We start from the raw sequence: 24624 nt of genomic DNA, 5'->3' as shown, positions 1-24624 counted from the left end.
ACAGTAAAAACTGTCCTAAGAAATTTGACAAGGTGTGGTGTACCTGGATAGATGCTTATGGTCAGGAGGCGGCAGAAGGCGAGTGAGCAGTAGTGTTTCTTGCCCTTTTTCTCTCCCGGTTTCTTCTTCTCTGCTCCCCTCCCTCGCTCACCGTGGACCCTTCTCCTAATCCTTTACCTCCCCCCCTTCCTTCTCTTTCACACCTCTGACATTTAAAATGAATAGCATTGCACCACAGTTCACCTGCTATCTGCTACTGCAGTGCAAAGATAAAAATGGACACTTTACAATGTTTGTAAACCTACAAACAAATATTTAATATGCTTCAAACTTACCAGTCCTTGGATTAACTGGCTGCTTTTTTTTTTTTTTTTTTTCCCCTTTGTTACCTGGTAATTTCAGAATTGGAGGTCATTTGCAAACTAATAATGCTCAGTTTTTCTTTTCAAGTTATGGCTAACAGTCAACACTTCCTTTTTGTAACATGTAAGGGCATCTAATGGGAATCTAGTGTGTGTGTGTGTTTGGGTTTTTTTTCTTTTTTTCTTTCTGTATTAAGTATTATACATTTAAAAATGATTATGGCTTTTAATCAAGCAAATACGAAACATTGCTATAAATATTATCTTTATATTCATCTGCAGCCAGTTTGCAAGCTTTGTGCTCAGTGAAGTCTCCTGCTCTTAGCTGCTGTGCTGAATTGAAATACACCCCTTCCTCCTCTTCTTGTTAACACTGTAACAATACAATCTTTTTGAAATCATGAAGTGTTGGCCTTTCAAAACAGAATGACACAATGTTTCCCTGTTAAAAAAAAAAGTTCAATAAAAATTTAAAGAAATATAGCTTTTCTACTTATGTATATTAAAAAAATAGAACATTCTAAGTTCCTTTTTAATAACATGTTTTTTTGGACTTCTTCGCTGTGGGGTCTGACTACTTGACCATAACCAGTTTTTGCCGCATATTCAGTTTTAGCATAAAGTTCTCTCTACATGAAATATAAGAACAATATTACATCGTTATAATAACATGTATTTATTACCTGTTTATAAGTAACCCCCACTGTATTGGTGAAGACTGATCAATGCATTTATCTTCTTTCCTAGATCTGCCACAGCAAGAGTGGAGAAATTAATCCAGTCAAAGTGGTGAACCTAGTGAAAGGCTATGTGGACAAGTACAAACATATTAGGAACAAGAGTAAGAAGCCGGGAGCTCTAGAGGATCATGTCTTGGGACACGAGTCACCAGTATGAAGAAAGAGTTTTCAGATTCGAAACCTAGACAGCGTAGATTGCTAGATGTCACAGTGGAGATTATCTGCAGTGGAGGACTTGTATAATAAGATGATTCTGGACACTGTCCTTCTTTTTGTTTTCACTGATAAGTTCATCATCTTGGAATTTAATTTGATGGTTTTGTTGCCATAAACTGCACACCAATCATCTAACAGTCATGTGACGCTTCACAGTGGCCCACCTATGTGCCAAGGCACTGAGGAGGTCCTGAGCGATGACTTTTCAACCCTTTGGCATCAAGACTGGCATTGCTGTGGAGGCCGTTATTTCCCCTACAATTTCTCTGTGTTACAGAGGTATATACAGGAGGAGGAATTGTAACAACTATTTTTGATGGCTATGGATACACTATTTTAATTGCCAAAGGAAAGGAACCAAGAAGGGGACCCAGTGCTTTATATTCAGAGCGATAGAAGAAAATGTTCTGAAATAAAGTTTTTGTCCTTTGACAAAGTAATATGTATAAAGGACAGTTTATAAATCTAATTTTAATTGTTTCAATGTTTTTGTCTTGTTTTGTTTTTTACCTTATTCTAATGAAGATAATCCTCAAGCAGCTTGTAAGTGATAGTATGGTCCATCTTTAACAGCCTTTAGGCAAGTTTGTATATCTGTGGGCAAATCCTGCATTAAAGGGCTACTATGTCAAAATGACATAGTTTTCATTAAAAAAAAAAAAGAAAAAGAAAAGTTGTTACGCACGCACGCACACACACACACCCCCTACGCAAATAGAAGATATTTAACAATTATTTATACTCCATCACACAACTAGGCTATGACACTCTATCTCCCCCTATAGCCTCTTATGGCGACTGTGTAGCTAAATGTTTAATTTTTGCTGTTGGTTTATAGGAGGATACTTTGACTGCAGGTTTTAGACCCCACCCTTAGGAGACAGGGCATGAAGAAAAGATTAATAAAATACCACAGTCTATCATAAACCTCCTAACGTCATTTTCACTTATATGTTTAGTGCAAAATGAATTTTTCCTTCACACATGTTGTGCAGTTTCTATGTGCATTACAGTCTTAAATTCATAAATTGGTTGTTCTAGTAACCAAGTGTGGTAGAGGGGAAGGTCTTGAGTAACCTTTGGCACCCAGAGTCTTGGCTGTATGTGTGCAAAGGAGGCTGACTTTGGAAGAGTTGGTTTCATGCATCGCTGGTATAAAGCTAAATGTATATTGTGTATGCAATTACTACAGATCTTGTATTACCCCTAACAGGTAACAGTCGCTCAACAGCGACCACATATTGTGTGGTTTTGGGTTTTTTTTTATTTACTATGCAAAAATACATAACATTTGTAAGGCTGCATCATTTGGCTAAGAGGAATGCCATAATTGTACAATCACAGGGCAAAGGAGAAATAAAAGGCTATACATATACAATGGAGGGTAAAAAACGGAGAAGCCTGTGTTCCAACAGTAACTAAAACATCCATATTCTTTTAGATAACTGTAGGCAGACAATCAGAAGGATAGAAGGTGGTGGTTGGCTGCATACCTCATTGAAAAGAGTCCGCAAACGGGGTGTAATAATTGTCGATCATTATCCATAATTCGGTTAAATACAACTGAGTTTATCGAAAGCAATGCACTATGAATTGTGTTTGTATAAATGATTCCCAGAGATTAAAATATTGTCTCAACCTGAGCATCCCTGTTTAGAGAGGTATGAAATTCATACAGCAATTTTTCAAGAAACCACAAAACCAAAGGAGGATTTGAATATGTAAAAGTTTCATCTTAATTGTACAGTATAGCAGGACACCGTATCTGTAGTCCTAGACAATGGGTTGTATGGCAATACCTTTTAGGGGATGGGACACTGGCAGAAGCTTTCCTGGAATGTCCCCCCCAGTGCACCCACCTATAACCTCATCCATGCATTGGGACTCCAGTTTTTTGCTGTTGTCCTCTGACCTCTTCTCTGGAGAAGTTTCTACATACAAGAAACTTTTATTTCTTTTATCCTCTTTTATTTTCTTCACTACTTCATTTGACACTTCTATCAAGATCCAAATGCTTGTTGCTAAGGGCTCATTGGCAGTTTCTAGATTGGTTACTCTTGATGTTTTCTTACAAAACTGTATCCAGACCCATCAGCAAGACCAGCCTGTAATGTTTCCTTCAGGCACTGGATCCTGTGTCCAATGCTCATGTTGGCATGTGGGGCAATGAGTGTAGTTGGCCACAGTGTGCTGTACAGGTCTGGGTCCCTGGTCCATTAATATGGCACTCAGAGCCTGAAGACTCTGGTGATGTTTGGGCCCCTTTAGGGGAACCTGCAGTGTGGATAAGGTAAGACCAAGTTTACTTGTAAATGTGTCCTGTCTTACACGTGGGGCGTTTCATTCAGTGTGTTTTCCCCCATCTGAAAATGTCTACGTTGGCGGAAGGTGAAGTTTACATTTTTAACCACCTTCCGCCCGCCATATAGTACAATGATGGGTGCAAGGTGGTTCTCTCGTTCTGATAGGACGTCATATGACTTCCTTCCATTCTCACCGCGCATGCGCGGCGATCGCCGGTGCGCTGTGTCCCTCGGACACAGCGGATCACGGAAAGAGCCAAAGATGTCGGCTCAGTCATGTGATCAGCTGTGTCCAATCACAGCTGATCACATGTAAACACGGAAATGCCGGTTATCGGCATTTCTCTCCTTTCAAGCTGTCACGCTGACAGCTCGAGAGGAGAGCCAGTAATAGTCTTTCCACGGAGGGGACATGTACACTGATCATCTGGGCACTGATGATCAGTGTGGCCCCAGAAGTGCCACCTGTCAGTGTCCATCAGTGCCACGTGCCACGTGCCAGTGCCACATCAATGCCACATATCAGTGCACACCTGAGCTGCCTTTCAATGTCACCCATCAGTGCCAGTCAGTGTCGCCTATCAGTGCCATATATCAGTGCTGCCTTTCAGTGCAACCTACCAGTGCATCCTATCAGTGTCCATCAGTGCAGCCTCATTAGCGCACATCAGTGAAGGAGAAAAATCACTTATTTACAAAATTGTATAACAAAAACTAAGAAAAAACATTTTCAGTGGTTTTTGGTTTGTTTAAGAAAAAATAAAAATCCCAGAGGTGATTAAATACCACCAAAAGAAAGCTCTATCTGTCTCAAAAAAATGATAAAAATTTCATATGGGTACAGTGTTGCATGACCGTGCAATTGTTATTCAAAGTGTGACAGCGCTGAAAGCTGGAAATTGGCCTGGGCAGGAAGGCGGTATAAGTGCCCTGTAGGCAAGTGGTTAAATTTGGTGGGTTTTTTTTTTTCTTCATGCAACATTGCCGGGTGGTGATATAGTTACCAATGCCTCACAGCTGCCACATTCCCCTCCTCCCCAAGAACACAAGAGGCATGTCTTGCTTCTCTAGCGACACAGGTGCAGGACATCAGTTAGTGTCTGTATTATAGTGGCTACTTTCCTGGACATGCAAAAACCCTTTTCTGCATCCGTTTTGTGAGATCCCTGCAATGGATCCCCTCGTGTAGCAACAATGGAAACAAGGTATAGCAGAGCTGGAAAAAAAAGGATATAATGGCAGGTGTATGATCCTGATTCTCCTAACCTCTTTGAAGAAGATATCGTGGAATGAGAGGTGGATTCAGAAAAATATCCTGAAGTGGAATGTTTACCTTCTGCATTTTATGACATAAAAGTTAGGGCTTCATGACATGTTTTCTACAGTGAGCTCCCTTATTCATTTGGTGCCAACTAACTTTTGCCCAGCAGCACTGGACTCTCCTCTGTCTAAAAAGCTCTTATGGACACTAAACGGCTGGTGCAATCTGAAGACCTTTGCTCTGCACACACAAGTTAACGGTACATTACATGATGATTAGTCAAATCCTGACAAGGTATTGTCTCCCAAACTCTTCCTGAGTTATATCCTATGGGAAATAAATTTATGAGAAAGTCTGTCCTGGTAGTGAATCCTGTCATCTCAGCTCTCACAAAGCATCTCACTGTTTATGAAGATGTTTCCTCCTTTAACCACTTCCCTACCGGGCACTTATAACCCCTTCTTTACCAGGCCAATTTTCAGCTTTCAGCACTGTCGCTGAACTGGCCAGCCGCAGTGTAGCCGTCATTCGGCCATCTGCGGTTGGCAAGTAGTTAAGGATTCAGTCGTCAGGCACTTTGAAAAATCTGATAAAGAGATCTTTTGCTCTTGCTGGTCCTACTTTGCAACTGGCCATTACAGCCATGTCCATTTGTCAGATTATAGCTGACTAAACAAATCAATAGAGAATATGATTCTGCCCTTCGGGACCTTGGTTTTCTGGAACAATTGCAGCATATGCCTTTGGTGCTACTACTTGATGCGTTGATGCTCTGGATAATGTAATTTGCCAGGTTTCTAGGATAACACTACTTTCTGTGCATGTGCAGAATTTTATGGTTAAAGACTTGTTCTGCTGATCCTGCTTATAAAAAAAAATGTGCTTTTATGATCCCAAAACCATATTTGTCCCATATTGAACTTAAAATCCATGGACAAATATCTGTATGTTCCCAAATTTTGCATGGAACCCACAAGACCTGTCGTCATTTCTGTCAGATCAGGAGAATTTCTCACATTTGTGAACTTTTCAAGATACTGGTCTTCACATTCCCATAATTCCTACCAATGCTTTCAAAGTTTTGCTGTGGGGAGACCAACACTTTCAATTTCTCACCCTACCCTTTGGACAACTCTATTCCAGACCTTTACAGCTAAACATTTTCACGAGGAGGGACAAAAGGATTCCTTCTCTGGATCATCCAGCTATTTATAGTCAGACAGGCAAATATCTCCTAGGCTTAATGAATTTCCAACCCACTTCCAGAGTCTGGGAAATTGTTCCTTACCTTTCTCTGTGCAATAGTAACTGTAGGGCTGGGCTAGGATTTTCAATTCCCCAACAGTCCAAGGCAGCTGGTTCCCACAGGAGTCCATGTTCTCCATTTTTACATTCTGTATAATACTGATTCTCCTGCTTGGTCACCCAGTAAGAGTACAGTTGGACAATACCACTGCTATGGCCGAATTAAACCACTAATGGAGAGCCAGAAATCCACAAAGAACAGGCATGCAAAGAGGCTGGAGGAATTGAGCAGCACTAAGAAACAAAATTCCTAAAAGAGAAGTTTAGGGTATATGAAAAAGTAAACACCTACACTCGCCTCTATGCTGCAGCATCATTTTGATGCTGCAGCTGTCCCATGTCAACTCTAAGTCCGAGAACTAAATGATCACATGATTGCTAATCGCTCAGCGCTTGAAGCGGAGAGCAGTGACTGTCAGTCACCATTCTCCACTCTGCTTCTGCAGCACATGCTAGAGAGGGGCAGGTACAGCCAGCTTTGGCTCTCAGCCCAGCAGTAAGAGCCAGAGCTGTCAATCAGGCAGGTGGGTGGATCCTGACAATATGGTCGGGATCCTTTCAGAGCCTGGAGCAGCTCAGACATATCAGCTGATAGTAAGCAATGACCTGCTATCAGCTGACTGGGTCACAGGAGAGCAAAAGTGCAAACCTGTGACATAGAAGGGAATTATGGCTAAATAAGCTTTGGCTATACTTCTGTTATAAAGGCAAAAGACATAGCAGTAGACATTTGCACACCAGAATATTTCCTTTGCTTTCTTTCAGAACATTTGTTAGGTTGATCATTTCATTTTCATTGTGTCGATCTGATTAGTCTTCGAAATTCATTTAGTTTCTTTGGAATTTGTTTCGTATATTCATTATACCGCTTGGATTCAAAAAGTTTTCTAATCCATTCAGTATAACTTTGAACGAATCTGAATTCATTGTGAATAGCTCTGGCTGTTAAGGAGTGGGCGGGCGCTGCTTCCTCAACAACCATGACTCGTCTGCTGTCAGCGGGATTCTGTGCTGAGAGCAGGTGGTTATGAAAAAAACAAAACACCAGCGTTGAGTGTCTTCAACATAAACCCCCTTCTCCAGATCCATGCCATGCGAGGGGCACCCCATGCCAAATTAATAAAAGTGGTGGGGTCCCCCCAAAATCCATACCAGACCCTTAGGGGTGCCCTGAACATAGGGTGTGCTTCCCCCCCCCAAAGCACCTTGGTTTAAATACTATCCCTACTCATTCACCTAAATAATTCACAGAGAGTGAGAGTCTTTGACAAGTCCTTTATTAAAAAGAATAAATAAATGTCCCCTGAAGTAGATCCAACATCTATCACAATGAATGCTGCCCCGCAAGGAGAAAAAAAAAAAGCCAGCCGAACATGACGTTTCCTGTCCAGGGACACACACCAAATGACAGGTAAACATGGGGGTGGGGTCAGCCAGTGATGTCATCAGGTGACCCAGCCCCCATGTTTACCTGGTATTTGACGTGTGTCCCTGGGCGGGACATGTCATGTTCGTCTCTTCTTTTTTTTTCTTTCTTTTTTTTTTTACTTGTGGGCCGGTGTTCATCATGATTAACGGTGAATCTACTTTGGGGGATATTTATTTTTTGTTTTGTTCTTTAACGACTTGCCCTCCAGAAGATTTATCCCCCCTCCATGACCATGCCATTTTTTTTTTGCTGTTCGGCACTGTGCTATTTCAACTGGTAATTGCACGATCGTGCAATGCTGTACCCAAACAAAATTTATGTCCTTTTTTCACACAAATAGAGCTTTCTTTTGGTTGTATTTGATCACCTCTGCGGTTTTTACTTTTTGCACTATAAAAAAAAATATTTTTCACTTTTGGTTATAAAAAATATCCAATAAACTCAAAGTTAGTCATAAATTCAGGCTAAAATGCATTCTGCTACATATCTTTGGTAAAAAAAAAAATAATCCCAATAAATGTATATTGGTTTGTGTGAAAGAAATAGCGTCTACAAACTATGGTGTATGTGTGTATGTATATATATATTGGAATTTACGTAGCTTTTACTTTCTGACTACCTATCACATTTCTTGCGGTGCTGAAATACCAGGATAGTACAACACCCCCCCCCCCCCCCCCCCAATGACCCCTTTTTGGAAAGTAGACACCCCAAGGATTGTGCAGAGAGCATGCTGAGTTTTATTTTTTGCCACAAATTTTTGGAAAATTACAATTTTTTTTTTTTTTACACAAAGTTGTCACTTTAATGATATATTGCACATGCATGCCATGTGTATATGGTAATAATCATGTAAAATTCTGCGCTAGCAAGTGATGTAAAAGTGATGTCTTGATGAAGACAGTAAGTAATCATAAAGTGACAACAGTGTCAAGTAAACACATTACATCGCATAAAGATTATATATATATATATATGTCCATTAAAATATTCAAAAGGTGCGTCAGTATTCCCAAATGAAGAAGATATCAATCATTCACTTTAAACCTCCATCACATAAACATAAGGTGCTCATGACTTCCGTGATGAGAAAAAAGGGTGTGCTTGCACTCACCAGACGTAAAATGATTTTATGCATGTAGTATAAAGGACACTAGTGGTCATCTGGAACCCGGTGGGGATGTGGCACTCCGATGGCGCTTGGTATACCCAGAGAATGATATCCAGACCTCTCAGTGGACCCACTCTGGTAGTGGGAACTGCTCATAGGTTTTACTTGCACCTGGCAACAGGTAAGTTCAGCATCAATGGGAGATCCACCTTAAGTAGCTCAAATAAACCACCAGGACAAAAAGCTGATATAGTGCAGCAGTTTTATTCAGCCCAATATTGATAATTACATATCAAGGAAGTTTGGTGAGATATCCAACATGTGGTAGCAGCAGGTAGCAACATCTACAGTCAGGTGTATACAGGTAAATCTCATACATGAAATCCAAGGATCCAAAATGGCCACTGGCCAAACACGTGGCAAGCTGTAAGCATGTAATGGCGCGTTGTCAAAGGGTGGCCTGACAGCCGCAGATCGTCTTAAATACCCCCCGCGCATGCACGAACCGGATGCCGTTTTGAGAGGTCCAGCCGTAATAATTATACGTATTTCAGGGCGTTATCAACACTGTTTCATGTTCTTTATGGGCATGTTTTTTGCTCGTTGGTATAATCACATTATTAATCTTACACCCGTTTTTCCGTTTTGCTCTGTGCATGTTTAAATATACTTTTCAAGCTTCCCTGGTCCCTGCAGTGATAATGGTCCTCCGGGCTCCGGGAAAATGGTGCCCGATTCACGCATGCGCCGGACCTCTCAAAATGGCGTCCAGTTTGCGCATGCGCGGGGGGGTATTTAAGACGAGCGGCGGCAGGCAGACTATAGAGATGATTGGCACCACTCTGGTCTCCAATCAGCTCTGTTGTAAGCTGGCAGAAACACCGGCTGCATTCTCAGGTTCCCCCAATGGCACGGGACTGCCCAAGAATAAAAATTGTCCAAGTATAAGTGGTACCCCATATGGAAAAAGGATGACACCAAGTCCCAAACTATCTTGCCACTGCTCCCCATGAAGTCTGGGCATCTGGGGGGCTCCACGTGACTATCTTTTCCCTCGTAAATCCGAAACTTGTAAGTATAGCCTGTTGTACTCTCACAGGTCTTATACATCTTGACCCCATATCTGGCACGCTTGCTGGGGAGAAATTGTTTGAATGCAAGGCGGGCAGAAAAATTAATGAGGGACTCATCAACGCAGATGTTTTGCTGGGGAGTATAGATATCTGCAAATTTTTGGTTAAGGTGATTTGCGAGGGGCTGAACGAGTATTGTCATTGAAATGCAAAAAACACATTATACTCTCATATCTATGCCTGGCCATGGCAGCAGAGAACACGGGCATATGATGAATCGGGTCTGCGGACCAATACAACCGCAATTCATTTCTTTTAGTAATGCCCATGTTGAGAGTTAGGCCAAAAAAAAATGTAAATTCGAAAACCGTAATGAGTTTCCATGCGAATGGTCTGGCAAGGTTTGAATTTGGGTTGGTGGCGATAAATTGTTCTGCATATAAATTGCTTTGATCCACAGCCAAAGCATACAGATATTCCGTGAAAAACAGCTCCAAAAATCAAGGAGGTATGTGAAAGACCAAGATGTACTAGACCGCTGGTACTCGCCAGTTCAACAAAAGGTAGCGCGGCACTAGTACTGGCACCCTGCTGCATAAGGGAGTCATCAAAATTTACCGGCAAGTGCTAACAGAGATCAGGCCTGATTCTGCGAACACTGCGGTTTTGTGTGCAATGTATCAAGTGACAGTGACTTACTGACACTGCACTTGCTGGGGGAGAAGGAGGGGAGGTAAGCGTAGGGGCTAAACACAGGTGCCGGGGCTGATCCCGCTAACGTTGCGTTTTTGGGGACACTATACTAATGTGAACGCTGGTATAGTGCTGATCTGATCAAAGATATTGACCCTTTCAGACACTATACTAGCAATGGAGGTCTATTGTGCATGAGCGTGCTCCTTGCAATCAAGGGGTTAAATGTGATGACTGGTGTACTGATGAGCAGTCTGACGCTATCTGGGAGGGGCGTGAAAACCACCGGAGAACAAATCATGTAAATATATGTGATTTTGGGCACCCATGCCACCCTGTAGCAGTATTTCTGCTATAGGGCGGTCAGGAAGTGGGTACAGAAGCGGTTTGTGTTACGTCGATGAGTTACTTTAACTGATAAATGCGCAGTCATGCAACACTGCACCCAAATTAAATTTACATCCTTTTTTTCCCACAAATTGAGCTTTCTTTCGGTGGTATTTGATCGCCTGTGCGTTTTTATTTTTTGCGCTATAAATTTAAAAATCAAATTTCGTCATAAATTTCAGCCAATCAGCGATGTATGACAGTGATCAGCGGGACTGCGGCGGACATTTTGACACTGGGGGGGAACTGACTTGGGGTCACTGACATCCCCAGTGACACCAATACAGTTATCAGTGCAAAAAAAAACCACTGACACTGTACTAATGGCACTGGAGAGGAAGGGGTTAACTTTTTTTAGGCAATGAAAGGGTTAACTGTGTGAGGGGAGTGTTTTACTAGGGGGCGGGGGTGTGTACTTCACAGGAACATGCTGATCCCTCTCTCCTCTCTCAGGATCAGTGTGTTAGGAGCTGACAGGGAGCAGAGCTGCATTGCAAACAATGTAGCTGTGCCCTGTGTCACTGTTTGCTGGCAATCGCTGGGACCTGGCGGATAATGACCAGCCGGGACCCGGTGATTGACACCTGCTGCCGTGATCGGCGGGACGGGTAGGGTGGGCGCGCGCCTCGTGCACGCCCCCTACCTGTTTTGCAAAATGACGTTTTAAAATGTGATTTTGCCCAGCGGTGCCACCTTGTGGCCGTTTTTCTACAGTGGCTAGACGGCAACAAGTTAATATTTATTTGAGCGCTGCATTTTGATTATATGTATATATTTTGAGGATTTTAGGGGGTTTTATGCAAGCTGCTTTTTACCATATTCTAGAAGCGCTTGCTTTACTACTTTTATTTATGCCATGGGTATATGTGGAATAACATCTCAAAACACATTTTTCTACTTCTTCTGAGTATGGGGATACCACATCTGAGAGACTTTTTGGCAGCCTAGCTACATACAGACCCCCAAAATCCAATGAACACCCCCAGGCTTTCAAAGAGCATATTTCCTCACTACACATCACAGTTTTGGAGGCTCTAATTGCAGGAGATCATTTCTCCTGCAATGCAAAGCTTGCTGTCATGAGCCTAACTCATTCATGAACTGTCATTCGGTTACACGGTTATTGACAGCTCAAGATAGTGATCTGTTATTGGCTGGAGCTGGTCACGTGGTACAGGGTTCTGTGATTGGCCCCATGTATCATATGAGAGCTGTGGGCCAATCACAGCTCTCTAGGAAAAGGAGCAGAATGAGATTGATTCATAACAGCTTTGCTTACTTTGTGATCATGTGATCACATCGCAATCACATGATCACCGGGTCCCATTCTCTGGGATCTTCACCCCCCTGTTTTACTAGAGCCATAGCAATGTATGGGTACATTGCTTTGCCTGTAGCTGCCACCCAGCCGCAGTACATTGCGGGCAGGTGGTCGGGAAGCGGTTAAATGACTTGTCAAAAACTGTCTCTGTGATTTATTTTGGTAAATGAGTAGGGGTGCTACATACCCCGTACTCCACATGCGGAGGGGGTCGGGATCTGGCCAACTGCGCTCAGCCCTCCACAACCCTGGGAAAAGGCCCATGACCCCATCAACACAGAGCCAAGGTGCTTTCGTGGGGGGGACCCCTCCTCCCCAAAGTATCCTCTCCATGTTGAGGGCATGTGGCCAGGTATGGTTCAGGAGGAATGGGGGGCGCTTTCGGACAGTGGAAAATCCTGCTGACAGCAGATAAGTCATGGTTGTTAAGGACATAATGGCTGCCCACTCCTTAACCACTTTAGTACTGGGCACTTTTACCCTCTTCCTGCCCAGGCCAATTTTCAGCTTCAAGCGCTGTCATACTTTGTATGACAATTGCGCGGTCATACAACACTGTACCCATATGAAATTTTTATCACATACACACAAATAGAGCTTTCTTTTGGTGGTATTTAATCACCGCTGGGTTTTTTTTTTGGCTAAATAAAGGAAAAAAGACTGAAAATTTGGGGGAAAAGGTGTTTTCTTAGTTTCTAGTATAAAGTTTTGCAAATAATCTTTCTTCAAAAATGTATTCTAAAATGTATTCTGCTACATTTCTTTGGTGGCAGTAGCCCAAATCATTGTATATTAGTTTGTAGGAAAGATATACAGTGGCTATAAAAAGTCTACACACCCCTGTTAAAATGTCAGGTTTCTGTGATGTAAAAAAATGAGACAAAGATAAATAATTTCAGAACTTTTTCCACCTTAATGTGACCTATAAACTGTACAACTCATTTGAACAACAAACTGAAATCTTTTAGGTGGAGGGAAGTAAAAATAAAAAACTAAAATAATACGGTTGCATAAGTGTGCACACCCTTAAACTAATACTTTGTCAAAGCACCTTTTGATTTTATTCCAGCACTCAGTCTTTTTGGGTATGAGTCTATCAGCATGGCACATCTTGACTTGGCAATATTTGCCCACTCTTCCTGGCAAAAACACTCCAAATCTGTCAGATTGCGAGGGCATCTCCTGTGCACGGCCCTCTTCAGAACAGCACACATATTTTCGATTGTATTCAGGTCTGGGCTCTGGCTGGGCCATTCCAAAACTTTCATCTTCTTTTGGTGAAGCCATTCCTTTGTTTATTTGGATGTATGCTTTGGGTCGTTTTCATGCTGAAAGATGACGTTCCTCTTCATGTTCAGCTTTCTAGCAGAAGCCTGAAGATTTTGTGCCAATATTGACTGGTATTTGAAACTGTTCATAATTCCCTCTACCTTGACTAAGGCCCCAGTTCCAGCTGAAGAAAAACAGCCCCAAAGCATGATGTTGCCACCACCATGCTTCACTGTGGGTTTGATGTTCTTTTGGTGATGTGCAGTGTTGTTTTTGCATCAAACATATCTTTTGGAATTATGGCCAAAAAGTTCAACCTTGGTTTCATCAGACCATAACACATTTTCCCACATGCTTTTGGGAGACTTCAGATGTGTTTTTGCTTGGATGTTTGGCTTCATAAGAAAAGGCTTCCATCTTGTCACTCTTCCCCATAGCCCAGATATATGAAGAATATGGGAGATTGTTGTCACATGTACCACACAGCCAGTACTTGTCAGATATTCCTGCAGCTCCTTTAATGTTGCTGTAGGCCTCTTGGCAGCCTCCCAGACCAGTTTCTTCTCATCTTTTCATCATTTTTGAGGGATGTCCAGTTCTTGGTAATGTCACTGTTGTGCAATATGTTCTCCACTTGATGATGACTCTCCTGTTTGATACCTCTTAATAATTAGATCACTGTGATGCTTTGGAAGCTCTCTGCGAACCATGGCTTTTGCTGTAGGATGTGACTAAGAAAATGTCAGGAAAGACCTACTAGAACAGTTGAACTTTATTTGGGGTTAATCAGAGGCACTTTAAATGATGGCAGGTGTGTACTGATTCCTATTTAACATGATTTTAAATGTGATTGCTTAATTCTGAACACAGATACATCCCCAGTTATAAGAGGGTGTGCATGCTTATGCAACAACATTATTTTATGTTTTTATGTTTACTGCCCCACCCCAAAAAAAGATTTCAGTTTGTTTTTCAGTTGAGTTGTACAGTTTATAGGTCACATTAAAGGTGGAAAAAGTTCTGAAATGATTTATCTATGTCTAATTTTTTTACATCACAGAAACCTGAAATTGTAACAGGGGTGTGTAGACCTTTTATATCCACTGTATATCTGAAAATCAATTATTCCTGATGTACTGATAGCCTATCTCATTTCTTGAGACCCAACAATGTCAGGACAGTACAGATATCCCCCAAATCACCCCTTTTGGAAAGTAGACAGTCTGAGGTATTTATTATTTATTACAGGTACTTGTACAGCGCCATCAATTTACGCAGCACTTTACATATATGGTACATTCACATCAGTTCCTGCACTCAAGGAGCTTACAATCTAAAGATTTAGTGAGAGGTATGGTGGGTTTTTTGAAGTTGTAATTTTTTTGTCATAATTTTTTTGAAAATGAATGAATTATATTTTATTTCAAATTTTTTTTTTAAACACTGTCACCAATACAGTACAGAGTCACCATATAACTGGTGTGGTGGTGATCAGGGACACTGACTGGTAACAGTATGTTAAAAAAAAAAAATTCATAATTTTTTTTACATTTTTTTTTTACCCATGACCTGAGCAATACAGTGTTATAGTAACACTGTGCTACTTTGGGCAAGTGATAAAGGCACATTCTGGGAAGACGTCATATGATGTCTAGCCGTAACGACGAATGTCCCGCCCGGACGTCATATTACAATAGGCTGGGCAGCAACTGGTTAATCACCACTGGGTTTTTTTATTCTTTTTTCCACAGATTTAACCAGCCAATGGTGCTATATCTGTGGGTGGGTATCACCAAAAAAAAATGAAAAAAAGAAAACGGCAAAGACAAAACAGTATCTACCATTCAAAAATGCTGTTTATTCAATAGTAAAATATATATATAGAGCAAAAATATATAATAGCCCATGATAACATTCGGTGCTCACCATCCACACAGCACCCTGGAATCTCACCTAAAACCTATCCACCCATGGGCGTCACTAGGGTTGGTGTCACCCGGAGCGGTGACACGTGTCACCCCGGTCCTGGGCTCTGTGTTGGGAGATGGAAGGATGTCCTGTGCAGGGACCGGCCAGTGATGTCTGATGCAGAGCGGCAGGCTCTGGGCGGGGTCATTACCATTCATGGACTGACATGTAGAGTAGCCATCCAATCTGAGGGTGGGAGTGGGCTCCGCTCTGGTGTATGGGGGGACAGGCTGGGTGTGAATTGGCCTGTAGGAGCCGCTGTGATCCCAGGGATCGGACACCCCCTGCCAGGACCTGACATCTCACCCCCTGCATGGCACGGCTGTTCCTGGGGCTGCAGGAGGGGTGAGGAGCCCCAGTACCCAGGGAGAGGATGGGGGACACTCCGCTTGGATGGATGACAGCCACTGACAGCTCTTCTTTTCATTTTGGTGTCACCCACTGTGATGGTGTCACCCAGTGAGGCCTGCACCCCCCTAGTGATGCCACTGTATCCACCCACTACCGTCCACACACACCAATGTCCCAGCACGTACCTACAGTTGTGACCAAAATTATTCAACCCCCAATGCTGTAAAGGGGTTTAGGGACTATAGTGTACATTTGGAATTGTATTCAGAATCAAATCCTACAAGGACGTTGTAACTACCCAAATGCAACTAAAATGACATCAATTGTTTATGTAATACAGTAGTAAATGGTTCTTATGTGGTTTCTTCATTGCCACAATTATTCAACCCCTTAAAGACTACCACTCTGAAGAACAGAGGTTCATACAGGTGCTTTCCATCAGGTATTGAAAACACCTGTGGATGTCACCGAGCAGCAATCAAGCATAATAAGCACCAATTAGGCAGCTTTAAAATGACTGTGATACTCAGCTCCTTCTAGACATTTACTGGTGTGGTTACAAACATGGTGAAGGCAAGAGAATGGTCCAGGAAGACAAGAGAAGAGGTGATTTCTCTTCACAGGAAGGGCAATGGCTATAAGAAGATTGCAAAGATGTTAAACATACCAAGAGACACCTTAGGAAGCATCATTCGCAAATTCAAGGCAAAGGGCACTGTTGAAACGCTACCTGGTCGTGGCAGAAAGAAGATGCTGACTTCGACTGCTGTGCGCTACCTGAAGCGTAGAGTGGAGAGAAGTCCCCGTGTGACTGCTGAGGAACTGAGAAAAGATTTGTCAGATGTGGGTACAGAAGTTTCAGCCCAGACAATAAGACGCACACTGCGTAATGAAGGCCTCCGTGCCAGAACTCCCAGGCGTACCCCCTTGCTGTCTCCAAAGAATAAGAAGAGTCGACTGCAGTATGCCAAAAGCCATGTGGACAAACCACAAAAGTTGTGGGATAGTGTTCTGTGGACTGATGAAACAAAATTAGAACTGTTTGGGCCCATGGATCAACGCTATGTTTGGAGGAGGAAGAACAAGGCCTATGATGAAAAGAACACCTTGCCTACTGTGAAGCATGGTGGAGGGTCAATCATGCTTTGGGGCTGTTTTGCTTCTGCAGGTACAGGGAAGCTTCAGCGTGTGCAAGGTACCATGAATTCTCTTCAGTACCAGGAGATATTGGATGGAAACGTGATGCAGTCCGTCACACACCTGAGGCTTGGGAGACGTTGGACCTTTCAACAGGACAATGATCCCAAGCATACCTCCAAGTCCACTAGAGCATGGTTGCAGAGGAAAGGCTGGAACATTTTGGAGTGGCCATCGCAGTCACCAGACTTAAATCCGATTGAGAACCTCTGGTGGGACTTAAAGAAAGCAGTTGCAGTGCGCAAGCCTAAGAATGTGACTGAACTGGAGGCCTTTGCCCATGAAGAATGGGCGAAGATACCCGTAGATCGCTGCAAGACACTTGTGTCAAGCTATGCTTCACGTTTAAAAGCTGTTATAACTGTAAAAGGATGCTGTACTAAGTACTAAGATTGAATGTCACTTGGGGGTTGAATAAAACTGATAATGCTGTGAGCACAGAAAAGACATTTGTGGTTATTTCATTATAACTGTTATGTTATATTTGTCTGACCTACAAGTGCCTCTTTAATGTAAATGTAAGCAAGATGACTGAATGATCAAAAGCAATGTCAAACTGGCCAAAACACTCAATTTCAGTGGGGGTTGAATAATTTTGGTCACAACTGTAGAACCTAGTATACCAAATAGAGCAGATATGCTCTCAGGCTCTCCATAGAGACCAGCCCTCAACTTCCCAGTAAAATGAATACAGGAGTCCCAATGCAGTACCATATTGTGGGTGGTCCAGTTCCACAGAGGGAAAGCCTACCCAAGGTCTCAGGGACAGGTCTCACCTATTCAAACCTGAGATCCATATGTTGGATAGACTCCTCAACTGACAACCAGCCACAGACGAGGCTACCACCCCTGGCAAGCTATATATTCACACAGTAAAAAATGACAGCAATATAAATATATGAATCAGTCCATAGGACAAGTAACCATTATGTGTCTTGACCAGTCGTAAAGGATTACAGATCTACAGCTGATGCTGGTATAGGCAGTGAGAGTACCAGTGAGTAATCAGCTGTGTTATCAGTTACTTGTACATGTTGGACAGTCAAGGATTGAGATAAGCCTGTAGAGATAGCTGGCAAACTCAAAGATGGAACAACTGAGTGAAGGTGGCTGCTAATATACAACTCAGGTTAGACAGTGAACCTTGGCTGCAGTAAATCCTGCAAAATCCGTGATAGTGTAGGAGTGGACAGGTGTGTGCATCTGCTAGCACTGATTGTGCGCCTTTCAAGCTCCAGCGAAGTTGGACTATGTCCTGTGTATATAATAGTATTCAGCCCTGAGAGACAGGGGTAATGTGCACCCAATACATATACTGTAGGTTCAGCAATAGGCTGCCCTTACTAACACAACTTGATACATCCAGATGGGATTCCTCGATCTCTGTCTCTCAGCCAAACTGGGTAAGACTGCCATCCAATATCCTAATGGTGCTCCTAGGGACTGACTTCTGGATGGGAGTGTGCATGTGAGCCACTGACTGATCGAAAGAGCAATGCAGAACACCATGGGAGGAGGGGTTGCTCCCTGCATCCATCCCAAGGTTAATTTTCAGTTGTGACTGGAGTGCACCTAAATATACCAATCTGGCAGTAAGTCCTTGGAAATGTTACAATAGAAGTGTGGGTTTTGAAAAAAACAAACAGAAATACTCACCTAGGTCCCCCGTTGCCTCTGAAACCAAGAACTGAGAGATCAAAAACCACTGATCACTCAGTGCTCAGTCTTTAGTGAGCAGTCTGCTGGTGACTGTGGATTACCAGCTCTCTGCTCTGCCCCTCCAGCGCTCACAGGAGCACAGGGCTGTGGAGACAAGAGCAGCTGGCTCAGGCTCTCAGCAATGTGCTGAGAGGGTGAGCCAGCTGCTGTTTAGGCATCTGGGTGGATCCCAGCATTAAAGTTGGGATCCCTCCAGAGCTTGGAGCAGCTGAGTGACTGGTAGCAGACTTTAGCCTGCAGTTGGCTGAATACAGGTCACAGTGGTGCAGAGCAATGTGCACTCCTGTGACTTACAGGAGAGGTAGGGCCAAAAGAGCTTTGGCCATACTTCCCCTTTAATATTTTGCCATCTAAGTAAAAATGTGTTTAATGTTGCCTTGATGACGCAAGCAAATGACTACAGGAAAAAAGAAACAGTATAAGGAAATGAAACTGCTTCACTTGAAGTCAGAACCTCACCCAAGATTTCATGGAAGGCAAACGTAAGTATTCTAACTGTATTTGTATGATAGCAGTCTGTCTTTACCTAGCTAATCTATTAAGGACATACATCCAGAGATAAGGAATAACAGTTTTGGCCAGGCTATATATTGTACGCAGAATAGTACAGTTTATAATCTGTAACATTAAACACTTAAGCCGGCCATAGATGGATTGAATATCAGCTGGTTCAGCAGGGACTAGTTTGGATTTGACCCATCTATGGGCAGGCTGGCTGTACTGATGTTGATCCATTGATCGACTTCAGTACAACCAGCCTGTCAGATTTTTTTGATGCAGTGATCAACGTGTTCTGCTGCCAGGGAAGGCTCCCTACCAGCAGAACACAATAGCACTGTAGAAGGGTATCAAACAATTTCTGTTCCTTCTTTCCAAAAAAATGAAGCCTGCTTTAGTGCTCCTGCGAAAGTATTGCATCATATGCTGGCATTTACATATCCCCGCTGCTTCTACCATGGCACCAGCCTGATTGAAGTGCATTGTGCATTAGTGATGAGCCGAACTACTCTGGGTTTGCTTCAAGCTAGGTTCAAAGAAGTCAAACCGGAACCCTATTGAAATCAATGGGAGCTGAATCTGTCAAATTTAAAATGGACATTTTCTGGGCAAACAGGCAAAAGTGTAGGAACATGTACCAATGCAAAAATAAATTTTTATAATTCCATGAGGCTAGGAGTAGTGATTTTTTTTTTAAAGCACTGATATTTGCAAAGAAAAACATAGTTTTAAATTGCAGGCAAATGACATCTCCCACTAGGCTTTTTTTTTTTTAAAGAAAATGCCCTCAACACTGGTGGATGTCTTGCTAGGGGAGACCCCCCCCCCACCCGACAGAGAACTTTTTCCCCATGTTATTGAGGACAAAGGCCTGTTCCTCACAAGCTTGGCTAGTAGTTGTGGGGGTCTGCAGGTAAGGAGTTTACTGGAATCTGGAAGCCCCCTTACCACCAAACCCTCACCACCTTATACCCCATCTCAAGTGGCATGACAGCACTGTCTTCCCCCTTTTCTACAAACCCCATGTTGCAACACTTCCAGAATGCCTGCCAGGACTTCCAGAATCTCAGCCAGTACCTACAATAGCACATGCAGAATGCCTGTCAGGATTTCCACAGTTCTCAGTAATGACATTGGGGTTATCCTCTGACCAAAAGGGCATTTAAACTTTGATCTTTGAAGTGGGTGGTATTGTGTCCCAACTCTAACCCAGCTGAATAGTATCAAAAGTTATAATACTGATGTTTGTTACCTGCTGCTGCTGATCCAGATTATGCGACTCTTCTCTCAGCTCCTGAGTTGTCAAGTTGAAAATCTTTAATTTATCAGCAGCTGCAGTCACTGATCATTGTATTTTGACAGTGCCTAGTCTCACTGTCAGAATACAATGTGCTGGCAAGGGGGATTCCTCTATCCATCTAATTTTTTTTTTATGGGCTGAACAAAACAATGGCCCATCTACAGTCAGCTTTAGAGGGAAGCATGGAAAGTCCATGACCACTGAGCTGTGCAGCTAGCAGAGATCAAGTCAAGAGGTCATAGACAGTCCTAGATCTTGCACAGTAGCTGGGAAACATATTCAGAAAGCTGCAAGAAACATACTTTTGCAGGTATGCATACTTTCGCTATTTTAAACTTGCCATTTGAGTGTTTGTATTAAAATAAAATGTTAGCTCTGATTTATATGTATGAGTGGTTGCACGGTGGTTTTTAGGTATTACCCTGCCTCTCACAGTAAAAAAAAAGGAATTCAAAAGGACAAGCACTGGTGTTGTCCTAAACAGCCAATGTGTTTACAATGCTGTGCATCAACCCAAAATGTAAAGAACTTAACAATTCCAAGTAAACTTATGCTGGAACTGAAAGAGACCAAAAGCAAATTTAAATGATATTAAAATCTGGAACATCTGTGTATACTGGAAGGGTCAGCCCACACAGAGGCTGTGGCACTTAGTCTTCTAGTGTGGAGCGAGTCTGTGTAATTGAGCGATTCGCACATTTTTCCCCAAATAGAAAAATGTGTGAATCTTGTGTGAAAAAAAATTAAACAGACCCCATGGCTAATTTGTATATCTAAGTAACTTTTAAATATACTTTTAAGGACATTTAAAGCTTTTATTTCGTACACTTTTGTTAAAAAACATCCCCTGCACAGTTTTTATTATAGGCTGCAAATTTACAAAGTTGGAAAACATTTTTTTCCTACTTTTCAAATACTTTTTTATTGTAGTAATGTATCTGACTGGTCAAGGGAGAAGTCTGCAAATATTCCATAGGTATAATAACCTTGCAAGCAGAGTAAAGGCTTACCATAGGTCGCTTGAAGAATGCTCTCCTTTGTGTGGTAGTAGAGAAATTTTACAATGATGTCCATGTGAGGACCTGATGTTGGTTTTTGGCTGAGTGCCTGGTGGATGTGCTCATATTGAGCCTTTCAAATAGCAGATATCAGTCTTGGAAGAGGGCAGATATGGTTGATTGGAGGTCTAGTATTGTTTCCAGTGTACAGTGTATGCAGAGATTAGATCTCTATGAATTTTTCTCCCAAGTCCTTACGTTTTTAGTGAAGCCTTTTGTATTCTTCTTTGAGCATGTAGAGCTCTTTATCATGGTTATCTATCAGAATGCAAGCATCATTCATTCTGGCTTCCAGGTCCACTGTGCACTGTTCCCAACTCAGTAATTTCTATTGTGGTATCCTGCTGGGCTGTATGGATCATGCCATCTATTTCTGCAAAGAGATCTTTTTGGGCTGAAGACTATAGAGAGGGTGAAGTAGAGCTCACTCTGTCTCTGTCATCTTCCTCATGGGTGAGGAGTGCAGCTTGTTGTTAGGTTGTGGTCTTAAACCTCACACCATGTTGGCCTGAGAGAACAGAAGTTATGAGCTGAGAGAGAATGATCCAATGTGTGTGGAAAGTATATATATGGTCCTGTGCCGGTGAGGTGCGGAGCTCTCCTAGTGAATTGTCTTTCATTGGTCCCTATGTGCACCATTTTAGTGTTTGCACTAAATAAAAAAGGTTATTTGCTCTGTTTTAACTTTTTCTAAGATAAACTGCTACATTCTGCTTCTTACAAGAAAAATACTTTTTTTTGGCAGTATGATATACTGATAACATACTGTATATTTTTTATAAGCAGGCAAGGAGGTGCTGCCCCTGAGGCAGGTGGACCTGTCATTGAAGAGACTGAAAGTTATCCCATCTGAGGTGTTATTGGACACCAAAATTCAGATCCTTAAGCTTGATCGCAACAAGCTTCGAAGTGTCTCCCAGATTGGCTGTCTTAAAGAACTTCAGATTCTCCTCCTTTCCAAAAATGAATTAAATGATTTCCCCTTGAAGATCCAATATTTGGTCCACCTAGAAAGGCTGGAGCTCAACCAGAACAAAATTGAGACCATTCCTAGTGGTATATTTCCAAACCTCAAGGCCCTCAAATATCTGAAACTGAATTACAACCGCCTGTCAGACTTACCAAAGGACTTATCTACTTGTTCTGAACTCCAATACTTAAATTTAGCCCACAATCTCTTTACAGAAATTCCTACGTCTATCCTGATGTTGATGAGTTTGAAAGAACTCTATGTGGACAACAATAAGTTGCAAAAGCTTCCTTCTGATCTCTTCCTTAATCTTTCCTTGAAAAAGTTCAATGCTTCCTACAATCACCTGAAGGAACCACCTGATGAAGTCTGTGCAGGTGGGCTTAAGCAGATCCGAAGCTATTTCGTGCAACTCCAGGGGGGGCAAGCGAGGGAGGAGAAGAGAGTCAAAGTAATCTTCATTGGCACTAGCCTTGCTGGGAAGACAACAATAAGCCGGAGCCTCAGTCGAGGCAAAATCATGCCAATCTCTGTGGAGGACAGGACTGTCGGAATAGAGATCAGTGAATTCCAAATTAATGACTTTACATTCCTCTTCTGGGACTTTGCTGGACATCTGGAGTATTACGTCACTCATCATGTCTTTATTACACCACATGCTTTAGTCATCCTAGTGGTTGACCTGCACAGGTGAGCTCAGATGTCCTCTTTTATGGCCCTATGATGAAAAACTGAGATTGAAAAAAATCTCTTAAAATGTAAGTAGACAGTTATAGATGGGAACCAATGTACACTTTTTTTCCAGTGCTGAACTATGTATGTACACTATGTATGTTTTCTGCAATACGCTTTGAGAAATTACTTGTATTTCTAGAGGCTTTCTGCAAAACAGTTCTCCCAAAAGCAGTTCTCCCAATGCATTTCAGTGTTCACATCAGCAGCTTATTTTTTTAATCATTGTCACTTCTCATTGCTATACTGCTGTGTCAGTATCTTTTTAGGAGGCCCCTTCAGACCTTTGCTGTTTCTTGCAGTGTATTACCGCACAAGGGTTAATGCATAGTATTTCATGCATTAATGTGCAATGCATTAAAGCAGATGATTCATTTATGGCCCATTTATATTTCTTGTTCTGGTGTGTTACCATAACACACATATGTTAAGGCAGCTCATCCAAATGAATGGGAAGGCAATGCAACAGAATTCCCTAAAAATAGAAATGCAGCATTTTTTTTCAGACACAACGTACCACAACACACGGTAGTGCATTACTGTGCACTGTGACACTCTGTAATGCATGTGTGTTGGAGTTGCATTAGTGCATTGCAGTATCATTGAAAATGAAGGGCACCACAATACACTAATTCATAGTGCTTTGCAGTAATGCGGCACACCATAAAATAGGTGTAAATTGACCCTTAGATAATGATGGACTAAATACTGGACTTGCAGCATTTTTTAATGCAGTTCACCACAGCATGCAGTTTTTGCATTGTGGTGCCATTCTAAATCTTACCATATGGCACACTAATGCATAGGTCTGAAATCAAACATGCTATAGCCAATGCATGCTGTGTAAGTAAATAAGCACCAAAATGTTATATACACAGCTGACTAGTCCTTAAATGTGGTGGCTGTAATAGTTTTATTTTTTTCCCTTTATTTTTACCTGGTGATCAGGCCAGCAACACACATCCTGTCCTAGGGTGACAATGCTTACTGTACTGTTGTATCCATAGAGGAGCAGTCACCTTAGTACATGTCTGGGGTACCTCCAAAGATAAGGAGAAAAAAGAGACAGAGGCCGTGAGAGAATTCCTTGTGGTGTCTTAGTGTGACAGATAACTGGATGAAATAGATGATCAAAAGGTCATTTGCAATGGTGTACTCACATCTGTGAGGTTTCTGAGCTCCCTAATGGGGGATCAGACAACCTGGAGTGAAAGTGCCGAGAATATGTCTGTCACTGCGCAGAGCAAGGTCGCTCTCAATGCTTGGTGGGGTGATCCAGACGATCCTACGCTCTGCAGTCTCAGGATTCCAGTGTGTTCACGATAAGAGGTTTATGAGCCCCAAAAAGCGAGAAACTGGTG

At 42.3% G+C, this 24624-nt stretch overlaps 2 protein-coding genes across 5 annotated transcripts in view; both read left to right on the top strand.

Moving 5' to 3' along the window:
- Positions 1–1802, top strand: part of PHRF1 (PHD and ring finger domains 1) — a 91077-nt gene extending 89275 nt beyond the window's left edge. For all 4 annotated transcript variants that reach the window (XM_089653589.1, XM_089653590.1, XM_089653587.1 and 1 more), the window contains exon 20: positions 1110–1802. In XM_089653589.1, coding sequence (XP_089509715.1) covers positions 1110–1259 — 150 coding nt within the window. In that variant the 3' untranslated portion in view covers positions 1260–1802. The remainder of the gene's footprint in view (positions 1–1109) is intronic.
- LOC149445661 (malignant fibrous histiocytoma-amplified sequence 1 homolog) overlaps positions 1516–24624 on the top strand; it is a 52453-nt gene continuing 29344 nt past the window's right edge. The window contains exons 1-2 of the mRNA XM_089653512.1: positions 1516–1597; positions 22348–23221. Coding sequence (XP_089509638.1) covers positions 1516–1597; positions 22348–23221 — 956 coding nt within the window. The remainder of the gene's footprint in view (positions 1598–22347; positions 23222–24624) is intronic.

The sequence above is a fragment of the Staurois parvus genome, unplaced genomic scaffold (assembly GCF_062004578.1).
Source record: "Staurois parvus isolate SC_StPar_1 unplaced genomic scaffold, SC_StPar_1.0 ptg000715l, whole genome shotgun sequence".
NCBI lineage: Eukaryota > Metazoa > Chordata > Amphibia > Anura > Ranidae > Staurois > Staurois parvus.
The sequence above is the reverse complement of the archived record's forward strand: the minus strand, read 5'-3'. Positions and strand labels throughout refer to the sequence as shown.